The 17,987-nt window shown below is 40.0% G+C and overlaps 1 protein-coding gene across 1 annotated transcript in view; it reads left to right on the plus strand.

Annotated features, from left to right (window-relative positions):
• LOC105558132 overlaps window positions 1–17,987 on the plus strand; it is a 38,536-nt gene that overhangs the window by 11,908 nt on the left and 8,641 nt on the right. Inside the window, exons 2-4 of the mRNA XM_012005657.1 lie at window positions 8,546–9,061; window positions 9,627–9,807; window positions 15,303–15,431. Coding sequence (XP_011861047.1) covers window positions 8,549–9,061; window positions 9,627–9,807; window positions 15,303–15,431 — 823 coding nt within the window. The 5' untranslated portion in view covers window positions 8,546–8,548. The remainder of the gene's footprint in view (window positions 1–8,545; window positions 9,062–9,626; window positions 9,808–15,302; window positions 15,432–17,987) is intronic.

The raw sequence follows: 17,987 nt of genomic DNA on the forward strand, positions 1-17,987 counted from the left end.
CGTGTAAATGATTGTTCTCCCTGTATATTAATTATAGTCATTAAGGTAAAATTAATAATAAGAAGGAGAGTACGTCGTCACTTAATTCAAAATTTTTCTACAAACTTAAGACGGACAGAGGCCAACAGCAATCGTTAACTTATTCTATTCTATTTATTATTAATTTATTATTAATTTTACCTTAATGACTATAATTAATATACAGGGGGGACAATCATTTACACGTTTTATTTTTGGAGAAATGTATATCGGACGATTTTACTATTTACTTATTTACTATTTAATTATAATTTATTTATTCAGTTTTATATTTTAACAAAAATCTATTTATATTTTACTTATTTATTATTAAAAAATCTATTTAGAATGTATTTATTCAATTTTATAATTTAACAATTATGTGGTGTTGAGAAAAAAAATCTAAGTGAAGTCGAAACATTCACCGATGTAAATAGTTAAGAATAAAATTTTATTTATTTTTTAAAAAAACATCCAGCATACCAGCTCGTTAAAATTGGCCTACAAAACTCATATTAATTGTACACAGAAAACGAGCGTCACCTCTACAAAAAATTACGAGGATTGGTTTATCAATCGCAGGCCAATCTTGGCTTATATCCGATTTGCTAATATCAGTTAGTCAATGATGGTCCGAACAATGATTAAAAATCGACCTGCCAGCGTTGGATCTCCAATCTTGGGCCAAAAAATGGTTTTATTTAGGTATGCCAAAATAGGTTCATGCATGACGAACCAAATATCGGCCTTAAGTAGAATTACCAATGTTGGGGACAAGATATGTTGCCGAATATTGGCCGAACTTAGGCGTCTAAACTTTGGCTATGCGATAATGGACCAAACAATGGCCACGTTGCCTACCTCGGCAAACCCTACATGGGACGCCCGCCTAGAGTGTAGAGAGGTCCAAGTTTAAATTCTGGCTGAGGTAATATTTTTCGCAATAAATTCTCTCTAATTGGAATTGCTAGTCGTGTAATTTAATCCTTTAATGACCGAACCAAATCCATGAAATGGGCCTAAAGTTCCAAAAATTAAAATCCGACATATTTCGCTGAAAATCTGTACATGAGGGTTTTTAGTGATGCTGAATACGAATTTCATGTTGAATTTCCGAAATTCAAGATAGCAGATCCAATATGGCGGATCGATCACGTTCCCGTATTTTCAGGAAGAATACCTATAAATTCACTCGAACTCTACGTTCAGGTTTTCCAAGTGCCAACTACAAATTATTCGCGAATTGAGGTTCTGGCGAGATACTGAATACGAATTTCATGTTGGAATTCTGGATTGTTGGACATGTTGGAATTAAAAAAAAACTTTTTTGGGAGATCCTGTATAATCCGCCATATTAGATTCACCAATGTCAATTTCTGAATTTTAATGGAACATTCATTTTCAGCACCCCTGAAAATCTCTGTAAAAGTAATAGCAAAGTCATACATATATTTGTTCGAAAAAACCCGTGTTGTCAACAGTATTGACTCCGCCATTTTGATTCAGCCATTCTGAATTTCGAAAATCTCATGTCAAATTCGTATTCAGCAACCTAAAAAACATAAGTTCCCGCCAGAATTCATTTTTTTCAGATTTTTTCAGCCTCAGGATGGTCATATGTTTCATGACAAAGATTCGCCTTTTTCCGGTCCTTTGGGCAAATTCCTAAATGACAAAGATCTTTGTCATCGGTCCTTAAAGGGTTAATATTCAATTGAAAGAATAGAACGACATATTTATGAAAAATTGGAGAACGTGATTCTCACCCGTATATATGTATATACATATATGTATTTTACATGTCCTGTTCATTCAACGTTAAATATTTTTCACACATCTACGGTTGCCGCTGCCGCTCGAGTTTGTAATAACGGACGGACGTTGTCCACGACGAAATGTAATTCTGGTTGTCACTTTAAAACTGTTTACACGCATATAATGCGTGTAAACCCGGTGGAGGGAAAGAGCCGTCTTATTAGTGTCATTAAGCGAACACGTGCAGCCCTATCAAGCGTCGGTATTCTTTCGCTTCGGCAGCTAGACGTTAGTCATAAAGCACTGTCGCGGATTCCCCTCTTTCCGTTGATAAATTCGTAATTGTAACGCTGGCTCCATTATGTTGAGGCACTGTTTACTCTGCAGTTGTGAATTTTGGGTTGAAATTGGAAATGCTCTGGGAAAAAAAGACAGCAACCCATTTTGGGGCCCACAATTAGTAATCGAATTATTTGGATTGTTCGTAACTCTACTCGGGGAAAAATTTTGACCATTTTTTGTAGTTAAGCAACTTAACATTTCGGTTAGTGCCTTTTAAGTGAAAATTATTTTTGCGTGAATATCGATTACTGAATATCGATAGAACTAATTGAGAGAATTGATTAGTATTATTTAAAAATCTTGGATATATTATAGATAGAATAGCTAATTGCGATTTTTAGTTACGCGGGGTAAAATTCGTAAAAGATTAAAATTACAAACAATCTAAATAATTAGATTACTAATTGTGGGCCCCAAAATGGGTTGCTAACTGTCTTTTTTTCCCCAGAGTGATAGCAATCAAGAATGTCGTGAATGGATCGATATGTATCCCACAATTAAATTAGAAAAGGGGATCTTTTAATAAAATATTTATTTGTATTAAATTTTTATGAAATAAGTATTAAAAATATGTGTCATTGATATTATTATTTCCTTTATTTCTTCAGATAAAATTTTATGCTCGATTGTTTGGCTATAACATTTTAATTATAAAAATATAATAATAAAGTACCTACTTAGTTTGTATATATATTCAGTTTAGTTGGCGCCATTTGATGATATTATTACTTTTGTACAGAAGATACTTTGGAGGGGGGAAAAATAAAAATTTTTTTAAATGAAAGATATCCAAATAATTAAATTATATAATTCTTGATTGGATGACGCTTATACTTGGAGTCTTTTTAAGCCTTTTTTATTAAAAAAGGTTATTTATCGATATCACGAATTTTATAGTTTCAATTACACTGGTCTTATTAAAACATCATTTTTTTCCGTGTACATATGAACATTCGTATACATATGTATGTACACTAGAACCAGAATTCGTAGTTAGATTTTATATTCAAGACTGTTTTAAGATCATCTTTAGATACTCCGTAGCCAATGAAATGTTCCATACAGCATCTTTAGATAAATTCACGATGATCTTGAGTATAAGATCTGACTATGAATACCGGTCCTAGTGTATGTACATACATACATAAGTACATACATATATGTGTACACATACATATAAAGGATGTTACGAATAAGGTGTCCACCCGCTCGTATACAGGTAGAACGGTTGAACAGAAAAGTACTATAATATTTTGTAAAATTTGCAATAGTTATCGAGTAATTATCTAAAACATTTGAGCGAATAAGCACGAGGAAAGCGGTAGGTCGGACTCGATAGGCATCTGATAGTGAGAAGTGAAAGCGATGTGTATTATAGCACGGCGCCGAAAAATTGTCAGGCAGCGAGCGATTGTTTACGCGTTTCATCGCCTGAGACTCCTATTGTATGTATAGATGTATGTAACAGTATAGATGTTGTCTACGCGTATGTTTTCTACTTTTGTAAACTGCGCACCGATATGGATTGTCGAATCAAAATGCGATTTTCAGTATCCCCGATAGTGCTGTGCTCAACCGACAATCCATATCGGTGCGCAGTTCACAAAAGTCGAAAATAACGCGTAGACAACATCTATACTGTTATTGCGACAAATATTATCATATGCCTCGATGGTTGAATTGGTTGAGACACCCGCCTAGAGTGAAGGGACGTCCAGGTTCAAACCCTGGCTGAGGTAATATTTTTCACAATAAATTTTCTGTGTTAAAAACATCGCCAGTCATGGTCGATCAGTTGCTTAATCATGGATTTTTAATTTCATTATCTCTTTTGCTTCGCTCTCATTGTAATTAAACAATTCAACAATGAATTTTATACTTACTCATGTAAACCGATGTCCTCGGTTTTATTCTCACATAAATAGCACTTTTTAACCATTCTTGGCTTTAAATGAAATTTATTATAAAGAACGCAAGAAAACGTGACTGACGCGAACACTGTATTTTCCTTTCTACAATTTTAACATAGGTCCTTTAAAATATAAAATCAATTAGAAATTAAAGAGGCCGTTTAGGACCGGGCATAGGTGTAAGTAGCCAGTTAAATTAAATTATTTAAGTGAATTCATATACCGTATTCTTTCCAACTTATCCTGTGCGCCAGTTACATACTAGTCTTAAAACACAGGTTAATCCCCGTAAGTGGAAGTGTTATCGTCAGTGAATTCACGCTTATAAATTATTTTAATAATGCTACACAGTAGCATCTAATAAATAATAAAAAAAAGGTTTGATCGTGCTATATCGAGTAAACACTCGTTAGTGAGATAATCGATGTAATTGATACGAGTATATTAAATTAATATAACTGATACAAATTATTTCTAACGTGCTCGTAGCGTTTATTAAACGAGTAAACGTTGCTTTTCTAAATGCTTTTAGTGCTTTCAATGCTTTTAATGATAATGGGTTCCAGGACTACTGGATACAAATGATTTCTAACGTGTTCATAGCGTTTATTAAACGAGTAAATGTTGCTTTTATAAATGCTTTTAGTGCTTTCAATGCTTTTAATGATAATGGGTTCCAGGACTACTGGAATTGCGATTAAAAAGATCTGGTCGGAGCTATTTTTTTACTCTGCACAAATTATAACCGAAAAGATTTTATTTCCACGGGCGCGGACGTGATCGAGCAATTCGTCTCTCGTAAAGAACGTCGCGTCTGAACCTATAAAGCGCGAAGTTGAAGAACGTATAAACCGGTTTAGGCCCTTATTCCCTGGAGCCAGGGCAGTTTTTTAGTTACTATTATTAGAGGCACACATGTGGCAGTGTCATGCTATTTGCCGACGACGACGGGACAGCGACGAGAGTATCATTTAATAAACGATCAATCAGTAAACGATAAATCGTTCGATTTTTCTTGTTTCTAAAATTGAGCAATTTTATATTCTGTTTCGAAAATCATAATTCTACCGATTCTGCGATAGATCGAAAATTGCGAGTTTCACAGTTTTTGGTAGATGAGAGATTCCTCTCGACTGCAACAAGGTTGCGCGATCGCGAACGATTCGTGTCTCTCCTCCGCGCGCTGCACACGAGTGGTGCTGCGTTGCCTCACCGCGACAACGACGCTCGTGTCCGTAATTGTTTTCGAGGCGTGCAATTGGCATCCTAATCACGGAGAGATGAGCTCGGCGGAAGATTGCATTTGCAACCGAGCGAGCGGTCGGACTGGTCGGAGTCCCACGAGAGCGAGCGGATCGCGCGCGGGACATCGCGTTGCATTTTGATCGCGCGCGATCGCGCGCACGTACGCGCGGCGCGGCGATTTGAAATAAGCGAGCGGGGCACCCGCGCGCGTACACGAGCGATACCTCTTAAGGCCTTCACACACAAAATTCCGTAAGGACGTAAAACGTAAGCGTAAGAAAATCGATCAATCACAGTCGAGAACGTAAGGCAATAACGCAAGCAGTAGCAAATCCAATCTGTTGATTTCCTTACGGTTTACATGTTACGTGTTAAGTAGATTCGTGTGTGAAGGTCTTTATAAGATCTAAGTTATGCGTTTCACATTATACGACCTCGAGATGCTCTACCATTTCGTTGGCTGGACGGAATCTTAAGCTAATGGCACACGATACTATTTTTTCTACTGGATTGCTTATGAGAGCCAATCAGGTTGCAGAGTTTTCGATCAGGTGACTTAAGGCTAAATCCTGATTGGCTCTCGTAAGTAATCCAGTAGGAAAAATAGTATCGTATGCCGTTAGCTTTAATATCGTACGACAAAATGTAATAGTATCTTAAAACTATTCATGGTGAAGCTTAAATATAGGGACTATAACGAATGCCGAATACACTCTCTAGAGTCCCACAAATAAGAATTTGGACGCCATTTGTCATTTTTAGCTGAAATAATATGCTTTCCAAAATAAATAAAATATAAATTTCTTCATGCCTGTAACACGTGGCGGATCTCAATAAATCTACATTTGTACATCCATCCATTCCTCTGCCTCCCGTTGAGACAACACCCGCCTTTCTACGCGAGTCGCGTGAAAAAAGGCGTACCTCCTCCGTCGGACCTGCTACGTCGGATCACCGTTAGATAACGAAAAAGCCACAAAACAGCGCGCGTGTTTATTCCGGTCGACTGACGCATGCTGACAATGCTAACAATGAGTTTAGTGAGTACTTCTCACCTTTTTTCCTCTCATTTATTTTTAATGTAATGAGAGCCGCGTGAATTTTTCCCGCGGATAATAAAAGCGACTGTAATTGTGCATACGCGTTTACAATATAACGTTAATTATGATTACAAAATGCGTGTACGGTTTTATTAATTTAGCCGAATCGCATCGAAAACTGGTTCTTTAGCTGTAAAGTAAATTCGTGAATCGAGTCGAATTCTGGGTCGAGCTAATGTTTCGATATAATGTAAGCAATTGATTAATGAAATGCTCAAATCGTATTATTTCACAGTTTATCTCTATATGCTGTATATACAGGGTGTTCTGTAATACTTGCCTCACCTCTTATTTACGGATAGAGCGGATTAGACTGAGTCGAAAAGTTCTGTACCACTTTGCAATTTTCGCAATAGTTAACGAGTTATTAATTATTAAAAATCGCTGTCTTAGCCCGGTCTACCGCCCAATTCAAACGCACGGCGAGATGCGGCCGTCTCACGATTGGCGTTGCTAGGCGCGCGGAGAGTTGTTTATTATACGTGGCCGTTACCGTGTGTCATAAATCACTCCCCGCGCGTCTAGCAACGCCAATCGTGGGACGGCAGTATTTCGCCGTGCGTTTGAATTGGTCGGTAGGCCAGGCTAAGACAGCGATTTTTAATAATTAATAACTCGTTAACTGTTCCGAAAATTGCAAAATGGTAGAGAACTTTTTCACTCAGTCTAACCCGCTCTATCCGTAAATAAGATTTGAGACGGGTATTATATGTATAACACCTTGTATATTAATTTCGAGTGACAAACAATGAAGCCTTTGCCGCCACGCTTGCGATGTATTGCGATGTATACGGTGTATGACAGTGGTGAAAAGGCACATCGAGTGGTGTCGACAGTTAAAATACATCGAAGTCGAATCTTGGTAGGTTTCCGGTGTATTAATTATGGGGATCGATTTCGCTGGATAGATGCGTTGGAGAACGCGGCTTGCAATACCCGCCGCATACGGATCGCAGACGAAATCTGCAGACTATAAAAGTTTTTCTGTGCGCTCGCGCACACACATCTGCAAACGCACACGCTCGCTTGTGCGCGGAAACGAAAGCGCGTAGACGGCTGGCCACGAGGTTGTGACGTAGATGAATCGCGATTCAACGGCGGATGTAATTACATCGCAAACGAGCCGGAAGTGGAAACGGTCCGAGCGCTTTTGCGGCCTAAAGAGCGGCTTTATACGCTCGAATTACGCCGATCGACCGCGATCGGCCGTCGCGCCGCGCCGGCTCTCTCGCACATTGTGTTCGCGACGCGTACGCACGACATACGCACGACGAAGAGACGGTACAGAGCTATGCGTTTCTCGTCACGGCATTTCCGACTTGAAACTTGCATTCTTGGAGGAAAGGATCCCGGAAGATAAATAACAGTTTAATAATCTTAAGACGATAAAGATGACAAAGTGATTTATAAATCTCATTGTTGCTTCATCTTGAAAACAACCAAAATGTATCCCTCCTTCACCTCCTTGTCAGAATAAGGTACAATCTTTTACGAGATTTGTTATCCATATAAGAATTGTCTTATTTAACTTAGCGTCTTAAAAACATATCAAGAAATATATGAGCAACTACGATGCAGATTAACTTTTCTTATGTTTATATGCATATGTATTTAAATATTTCATGAGTTTATCGTGCATATATATACCTTGTCGAGCAGAGTTAAAATTAATTAAATGGATGAATGTGGTTCACCATTAAACGTATGACTAAATTAATACAAGAATCTCCTTTCTTTACGCGGAGACAGAAATATCACGATGCTTAATGCTCGAGGGGGAAACCGCTGACCAAAATCTTGTACACCAATGCCCACTAATGCTTAGTGGGCATTACTTTATCTTATTATCTTATTACATCTTATTTATCTTGTTTTATCTTATTTTATTTTTATAATGCCCCGGCAAGACCTAATGCCCAAACTAATGCCCAAAAGTGCCTAGTAATGCCCAGTAATGCCGCAAATTTGTACACCACAATGTCCTGAGCGGTTTTCCCCTCGCTAATGCTCATATCACACTAGCGACTGCGATTGCGATTACATCGGCGATTACGATTGGCTATGTCAAATTTTAATGGCTGTCTAGCCAATCACAATCGCAGGTGTTATCGTAATCGCAGTCGCGAGTCGCATTAAAATCGAAGCCGTCTAAGCAGCGCGTAACGATGGTCGCAGGTAATGCCGAGGGAATCTTGTCCCGGGTTGCTGTTGACTCTGGTGTCGGTATTCGTCGGTCTGTGCGAGTCCTCCGCCGCCGGCAGAACCGCGACTTCCGACGCCCAGCAGCCACAACCGCAGCCGCCGCAGCAGCAGCCGCAGCCACGGTCGCAGCAACAATATCCGGTTTGCGAGTCCGGCCTGGAGTTCTGGTCTGCCGAGCGCGCCTCATGCTGGCCATGCACCCGATGCGCCCCCGAGTTCACCTTGAGCCCCTGCGTGATTCACAAGGATGCGATATGCGGTCCGCTGTCGGCGCTTGAGCTCGACTGGTCCTTCCTGTCGTCAACGGCCAGGAAGAGATCCTCGCGAGCCGGTGATGACGACGGCACCGTCACCCCGAACGTGATCCCACGGTTCCCCGAAGAAAAGACGAAAGAAGGGTCCTTCACGCAAGCCGATAATCTCGTCAACCTCGATTGCGAGGACAACGGAAGCGGCAAAGAGTCGGTCCTCACCGCGCAGGAATCAAAAGTAATTTCACATTTATTTTTATTTTATTATTAAGACCTCTAATCTCTCCTAATTAAGACTTCTAATTTCAATTATAATTTCCATTTTAATATTTTCATATTTTAATTTTAATCGATATAATAATCTGTGGCTAGAGTGGGAAAGCAGTTTGTGAAAAGATTTAACTAGTTAACTCGGTTCCATGTAAAATTACGGACGCGTACGTATTGGACAAATTGTAATTTTTTGTTCCGATCCTTATAATCATACCAGTTATTGAATCGTGTTAATCGGGATTTAATTGATTTACGAAGATCATCGAAGAGAATGACGATCCCCTGTTAATAGATGTCAAACGATCAACGTGCGTCCCGAGTCGGCGAAAGCCGGTAGCGCTTTCGCTCTGTTTAATATGCGGCATAGAGTCACATTGCTAAAGTCGATTGCATTTCACGCCGTGTCTCGAAAGTGAATAATAAAATATAATAATAAACCTTATCGATGTGTTGAATAATTTTTTCGAAAGAGACAAAGTCGCAGAGCGGAGTTGACGTGGCAAGGGTAACACGCCGGTTTTATGATGCAGACGGCACACGATCCCCGTGACAGGAGAAAATCGGTCGCCGAGGACAATCTACCGTGGGACTGGCAGACTGGCGCTTTGGTCCTCGCGGTATGCGCCTGCATACTATTCTTCATGGTGGCGGGCTGCTCGGCTCTCGTCTACGCGAGGCAGTGGCGGCGAATGAAGAGGAACTTTGAGCCAGGTAAGAAGAAATTCGCGAGAGAAATACAACACACATATTATGTATGATAACTTGAGGTAATCACTTGAACAAAGAAATCTGAACTCTTACGTTCCCCGAACATTTGGAATCTCGAGACGGTCCCTCCCCCGCAGAATCCAGACGAATACGAGCTTCTATTGAGAATTCGCTTCTGGCATATTTTAACGGGTCCGACTTTGCAATAGTTTTTAATTTTTTGTCCGGTCATTTTTCTTTTCGCTTCACGGAATTCACGTAATCGAAATAATCATTGTCGATCGCTATGCATCCGCGATACTTTCCTCCGAAGATGGGGGAGGATCCGTATCTCGCGAGGCAAAGGGAGCCGCACTTGTCAGAGTCGGGATGTCGACGGAAAGAACATACGTGCACGTATACACACCCGCGGGTCAACGAGAGAGAGAGAGAGAGAGAGAGAGAGAGAGAGAGAGAGAGAGGAGGGGGGGGGGGAAAGTCCCTTAAAATGCACGGCGGGATTTTCTTCATTAGAGGGCCGATCACGGCCGCTCCTCACCTTGGATCGACCTATCGCGCCCGGATATGACGTCCCCAACGTCCAGCGTGCGGTTCGTACCGTCGTCTACGCTGTCCTCGTCATCGTTCCGTGTTCGCTACACCCCGAAATATTAGTATGACAATTATTGCTACGGGTACGAGTCGATTAACGGTAACAACCAGCCGAGCTCTCTACTTGGCTCTTTTCGCATAGCTCGCTAATCTTTTGCGATATGCCTGAGCAGAATGTATACTTAATTTTTTTAAGCGGATCTATTAAAATTAACTTTAAAAAGTGAAAAGTATCACTATATAAATGTATTTGTCCTCGTCGGGATTTATACCGGTGGAAATGAAAGCGAGAAGAAAGAGATGGCTTCTTTCATTCATAACTCCGTTCATTCATTTATTTATTAGAAATTGTACTGTAGAGCGAGTTACGTTTTCAGACCCACTCACGTCTCGAGCTACGTAATTTCCAATTTCACGCGTCCAAGAAAATCTCTTTAAGTTGATAATATTAAACTAGGAAAGTATGAATAAAAATAAACATGACCGAGTGAATAAAACGAACAGCCAGTACCCATTTGGCATAGCTTCTCTTTGCGATATTTTCGAACTTGCTCGAAAGAACCCTCCGCAATTCATCAAAAGATGAGTACGTTAATTCTTAAATCCTCGCGATAATTTTTGTGAATATATCTGTTTCATAAGAATATATAGGCTAAGAAATTTTATTAACAAACAGTTAACTATAATGTCGAACGTTGCGAACATCTCTCGCGTTATTAAAGCTTGTCCAGAATAAATTCAAATTAAATCGTTCCCAGCAAATACCAACTAACGGTAACATATCATCAATATTATAATTTACTATTCAGTTACAGCAATGTAACTGATACGTTATACAATATGTGTTAATCAGAGTTGGGAAAGTTACTTAATAAAAGTATCTAGTTACAGTTACAGTTTTTTCACTAAAGAGTCACTTCCCAACCCTGTGTGTTATATTCAGAGTTGAGAAAGTTACTTTATGCAAGTATCTAATTACAGTTACACTTTTTTCGCTAAAAATGTAACTACTTACGGTTACAAGTTACCAATTCTGAAAAGTAACGCGTCACAGTTACAGTTACTCAAAAAGTAACGAATCGTTACTTTGCAGTTACTTTCTTGCGATGATAAAAATATCAAATCTGTATTTGAATTGTAAAGCGTCGATAAAGGCGTTTATGCGCAATCGCAAGGCCTAATGCGATCTGTGGAGGTTTAAAATACATATTAAGTAACTCCGAGGGGAAAACCGCTGACCAAAATCTTGCACACCAATACCCACTAATGCCCAGTGCGCATTACTTTATCTTGTTATCTTATTTTATCTAACTTATCTTGTTTTATCTTATTTTCTCTTATTTTATTTTTATAATGCCCAAGCAAGGCCTAATGCCCAAAAAATGCCTAGTAATGCTCAGTAATGCCGTAAATCTGTACACCATAATGCCCTCAGCGGTTTTCCCCTCGAGTAACTCTTAATGTAACTATTAAATTAGTTACCAGTTATCGAAAAAAAATGTAACTGAGTTAAGTTACAGATGGAGAGAGAGTAACGAAGTTAAGTTAAAGTTACCAAAAAAAGTAACTGTAACTGTAACTTCGTTACAAGTAACGGAGTTACTTTCCAACCCTGCTTATATTACATCTATATTGAGGAGTAAAAAAACTAATATCGATGTAGCTGTCAGTTGGCGTTTATTAGGTTCTGTTAAATTCCGAAAGCTCTCATTGTCAGCCTCAACGTTGCTCGAGTATACGCGTTTTTCTTTCGGCAGACACCACGTGTAATCCTCACGTAAGGAGAGTATCGCGTAACGACCCTATCGCTGATACTCGACAAGGCTCGGGCGTTTATGCTGCAACGTGTGTACGACATTACTATCTGCATTTGCATAACGTGCAGTACGCAGAACTCCTTCTCGCAGGAACCTTCCTCGTCGTCGCTTCGTCTCTCCCTCTTCCTCCTCCTCCCCCCCGCCCCCGCCTTCTTCCGCGAGTCGACGTATCGCGCCACGTATCGCGTGTACGTTTGTGGGAACCGATTCAACCACGTGTTGTTAATGAACGCCGTATGAATGAAGCCTCTCTCGTCCGTTCAGCGAGTGTGTGCGCGCGCACTCGCGCGTGTATCGCCTCTTAAATCTACACTTTCGGCGAAACGCACGCCGCGCGTCTGCCTCGGCGAATCGTACATTGTGTTTCAGATTAATCGTGTGATATACGAGATATCATGATGTCGTCATCAGATAAAGATTTATTTCTAGAAATAAACCGTATCTAAATTCATCGACCAATTCGGGGCCGCCGGCTCGATATGATTTATCTTTGCTCTCTCTTCATTCTTTATGTCGTTAATCAACGTTTTAACGTCACGCTTTAAAGAAATCTTGTTCAAATCAAGCGCAGTCAAGAACTCATTATCTGTCTACGAGTATTAATTTGCGAGAGACTACTTATATTTAAAGTGAAACACACACACGGCAGCTAAAAGCACAAGATGCACAAGATGATACAAAATTAATTTCTGAAAGCGTCAGAATTATAACGGAACTTAGAAATCGGACTCTTTGGACATGGTTCGAAAAGATGAAGAAGAAAAAACGAATTATTGCAACAGAAATCGTGATTTTACAGGACAAATTTCGAATAATATTCTCGTTTTGCGTCTCAGAGAGACGTCCGCATATAAAAATAACATTTCGAGGCTACCTCGAGCGTGTTGCACGCGAAATCCGTAGAATTTTATTGCAATTGCAATCCCATTAATATTTATTGCTTGCGAATTATGTACATAGTTAATTAATACTAATTATACGCACGGTATAATCGCGCGCGTCCGTCCGCGGGAGCGCGCCCGCCCGCGTGTGAGTGATTTATGTGTATTACTATGTAATATTAATAAAAGCGCGGTTGTGCCGTTAACGTTGCTACATTCTACCTGTTACTTTGATCGTACTTTGTAATACAGATCATTGCATTATCGCCGGAAGTGTATATTATCGAAGCAGGTCGCGATCGCTATCGCTCTCGTCAGCCTCTCCAAACAACTGCAACGGTGCGAACAGTATTATATTCTTTTTTTTCCCCGCTACTTCTTCCATTTTTTCGCCAAGTTATCAAAGTTCTTTATTTCCAATAATTATACCATAATCAGATAAATTGGTAAATTGATAATCGACAAACGGAGGTGAAAAAATTATTTCTCGAGGAAAAGAAAGACTGTAATGTGAGCCGTTCCTCAATTATGCTCGATTAAAAGGTGATCAGATTTGAATGTTACAAGTGCACATAGAATTTTATTTTAATTTTATTTTAATTTTATTTAGAATTTTATTTTAATAAACTTGAGAGATATGTAATGAAGTGTAAGATACACTTTCGAAAATAGACTATGTAAGCATTGTGTGCCAAAGTAGTACGTTTTGAAAGAAACGTCTCGTTTTTCAATTGTAGCCATCTTGAGCGCACGTTGCAGCAGCGTGCCGCGCTGGCTCAAGCAAGCGTCGCGTGTCTTCTTTTGTTTAACTTTTGTTTAACATACGGCACATACGCGATCTTTGCGACGTTGGCGACGCGGGCACCGGCGAGGCACCCGCGATCGGTTTTTATTAAAAATGAACAGCGAGCGAGTCTAGGCGAGGAGGGCAGTTCCTCGCAGGACACCGAATAATAAAGACGGAATCCTGATTTACCCATTACACAATATTCATTTTGCTTGTCCAACATTTGCGTGTATACAATATAATTTATATATAAAGTCTTGTATGTAAGTCTATTTTATTCACATGCGTGAAAGAGAAGAGAAGAACGGTCTTATTTAACGTCTATGCTTTTATAAAATGAACATAATTGGTAACTGTGAAACGGACGCTCGATACGCGTGTGTAATCGGTACCGTTTGATTGCGGCTGACAGTCGGCCTACCCGGTGCTTCTGATTAGAAATAGCGGTCGGAGGGGCGAGAGGATCGAGGACTTATGGGGATACTGTTCGAGCCGGGAACCATTAGGGGAACCGAACGTACACACCGTGGGCCTCCGGAGAAAATCGAGCCGCATTCCATAGACGTCCACGACGCATTCCACGTCGACTGCACTCGTCCATGCGATGTGCGTTGCGAATGCATATTATACGACGTTTATCATCTCGGGAAATTTTATTCGGATGACGTGATTCGCCTAATTTATACACGTGTATATTAATCTGGGCATTAAATTCCAACAGATATAACATATAAATATGTTTTCATGTGGACAAATGTTTTCTACTCGATCTATTTAGTAGTAAAAAATCTTTGATTTAAACAAAAAATTAAAAGTTTAAGCTGCTTACTTTTGATATTTGTTTCAGTTTTGTTATTTGAAGAATTTATAATTCGCATCTTGTGTGTGAATAATTTGTTTGAAAATTGTTATAATTTTATAAGAAAAACTCAATTATTTTCTCTAAAGTCAATAATTTCATTTGAACAATAGGTATATTTTGCGTATAATAATATTGAAATTTATCGTTAGCTGGTTTCAAACCTGAAAATAATGATACATTGTAAGGTATAATTTATAGTTTTGATAATTGCAGATTCTAATTCTGATTTAAAGTAAAATTTTTAAACGAGACTGATAAAAACACTTTCAAAAAATTTACACTTTCAAAATCGTAAAGGCACGCAGATGTAGAATAAAATCTCTTGCATTTGTAAATTTACTTTTGTATTAAATTTATGTTTATAAACGACACTTTAACAAGACAAGATTTGCGAAATTATCTAATTTCTAGCGCCTGAAGAATATTTACAGTATTTACAGAACAAATGATTTAGGTCGGTGACTATGAATTTTTTTACTTATTGTTAGACCACTTTCGCAGTTATTGGCGAACGTTTGGCGAATTTACGTATCACTAATGGATCGCATTTTTTGTTCCAGCGGGACTCGAGGAGATCTCGGCCAGGTTGAACCTGATGGTGAAGGCGGAGCTGGCCGAGCTGGTTGCCGGTGCACCAATGAACCCAGGTGATCCCGAGACCAGATGTCAGTATCTCGAAAAGCTTTTAGGTAAGCACGGTCAGAATTTTAAGGCTCTCGTGCTCGTAGCTATAAATCCTCGCGACGACGACCATTCGACGTTACCACCTGTGAGAGTTGGTTATCGCTCCTCTCTAACAAAAAGAAGCTGATATACACACACATCTAGATAGAAGTCTCAATACTAGCGATGAAGATACCTGTATCCAAGTATTTGAATTACTCCCAAAATCGAAAATGATACGTAACCGATTGTCGTTCTTCTAAAAATTGAAGATGCACGTTTACTTTGTGTAAAATGTTTTAGCAATTCCAAACAAACTATTTTACTGAATTCGATATTAGATGTTGGAGTGCGAATTTTTTAGTTTGAACAAAGAACTTTACTCTCCCGTACAAGTTAAATATCACACGCGAATTTATTTATTTTCAAATATTTCTAAGTTTTTATTGAAAAAATTTGAAATATTTGAATATTCCAAACTCACCTTCAATTTTACTCGAAAAGTTAGTGTCGCGGAATTGCGTGAGAAAAGTTTAAAGTGCAGACGAGAACGTTGCTCAACATCGGCGAATGCGAGGGTGAAATCTAGGCGTAAAATGTGGCCTACGTCGTTACGTACTACGCGTCGCTTTTGCAATCAGCACTTCCATTGCGCGCAGCCGTGTAAGATGTAGTTGCGTGCACGTTAGCAATGATCATTTCGTGTGTCGAAAGGAGGAGGGGGCGAGAGAGGACCGGACGACAAACGGACGGGTACGATCGCGCGGGGGACGGCTAGCAATCTCAAGCGCACAATAAATTCGCTTAACTCGCATCGCACTTGAAAGAGCTTCACACGCGCGCGCGCTTCACACGGGGTGACCGTGAAGTACCGTCCGGTTGTCGGCACGCCGGAAGCTGTATGTGTGTCTGTGTCTCTCTCCCACTCTCCCTCCCCCTCCCCCCTTTCTCTCTCTCTACCTGTACGTGATTTAAATATTAGGCGCGAGTCAGTCTGTTCGAGCGAATATCTCAACAATTAGCTTTGATCGATTGAAATTTTAGATTTGCGATTGAATCAAGATAATCAGTGATAGATAATCACTCGCTTAGAGAACGCAACGTTTTTCCGGTACGAGGGTTTCCATGCGTGCCGGATTATATGCGGAGATGGCAGGAGGAAACAGGGCCAGGAGGGAGAGCGAGAGGTTCCGCGTTGACATAGATACACTTGGCACGTGGCTCATTATCGAACTTTCATTCAGTGTATTGTTCCTTTCCGCTACGATACGCGTTGTTTGCATAATATGTAATATCACGTTCCGCATTTTTGCCGCGAGGGGAGAGGAAGACCGGGGATCTTGAGTACAGAGGGACGCGCGCACGCATGCGGTACCTAAATAATTTATATCACCGTCGACATATGCGGATCTCTTTTCAATCTCGCGCTTTTCTGTTTATTATACATTTTATATGTAACACTTTTTTCCAGAATATAAATGGATGTAACCAATTGATCGTCGATTGATATAATCATCATCGGACGAACATATTTCTCAATCGTAAATCTTAATTTTACTCTTAAATAAATTAAACATTTTGCATTTTACCGAAAAAAAACCGAAGAGTCTTTCCCGAGAAAAAGCGATATGCAGAATTAAACGCTTGGCCGCGTCTTACAAAATTGAGGTCTCGTGCGTCGGGTCGTTGCGTCTTTATAAATTGACCTGGGAATTTCCGAGATGTTAAGTTCCGATCTTCGGGCTTGGGCGAAACCGCGCTCCTCCATAATATCCGCTGTATCCACGCACGTGATAAATTGCATTTCGTCGCGGGTAGACGCGCACGTGCGTTACGTCAGAGCGCGGATTTTCGCGTACGCTCGTGCCACGCCGCGCCGCGATATTTTTGGGATGCAGTGGCTGTGCCTGCCACAGACGCGGGCAGGTTTTAAAACAGATGAGACGGGACGGGACGGGGCGCCGCTACGATGTATATACTCTCACCGCGAGAGAATTATTTATTCGTGCGCGAAAAGAAAATGACGCGATTGTTCGGACGTTTATCTGCCTTCATTCATCCGCGCGGCGCGGCGGTGCGACTTGGCCCGGCTCTAACTTTAGCGCGCTTAAGTCGCGCCAACGCCGGCGGATTTGTGGATAATAAGCACGGTTTACAGGATGATACGGTAAAATGGTTAAAGTGTTTTTACAAGCAAGATTGTTTGCTATTCTTTGCCGGAAAGTCCAGCTTATTAGATTGAGAATATAAGGTCCACGCGCGCGCGCGTATGAGAAAAAGAGTTCGTCGTCGAGCCTCAGTAAATGAGTGAGATTGTCAAGAGAATATGTCCTGTTCTGTTTTTGTTGGTTTCTGCGTTATTTTCTTTTGCTGTTCTCTTATCCGCGTGAAATTTCCATACTTATTGATATTTCGTCTATTATTTATATTTATTTTCTTCTGTACCCATACAGCGCACAAATGTTGAATTAACATCTCAGTAATGTTCTATTGCAACATTGCAATATTGCATCAATGTTACGAAATGTAGATTCAACGTTGAAAAGGGTATAATTATTTAGATTAACACATCCACCTCCAAT

This window comes from Vollenhovia emeryi, unplaced genomic scaffold (assembly GCF_000949405.1).
Source record: "Vollenhovia emeryi isolate VEMERY1.0 unplaced genomic scaffold, V.emery_V1.0 DF939376.1, whole genome shotgun sequence".
Taxonomy (NCBI): domain Eukaryota; kingdom Metazoa; phylum Arthropoda; class Insecta; order Hymenoptera; family Formicidae; genus Vollenhovia; species Vollenhovia emeryi.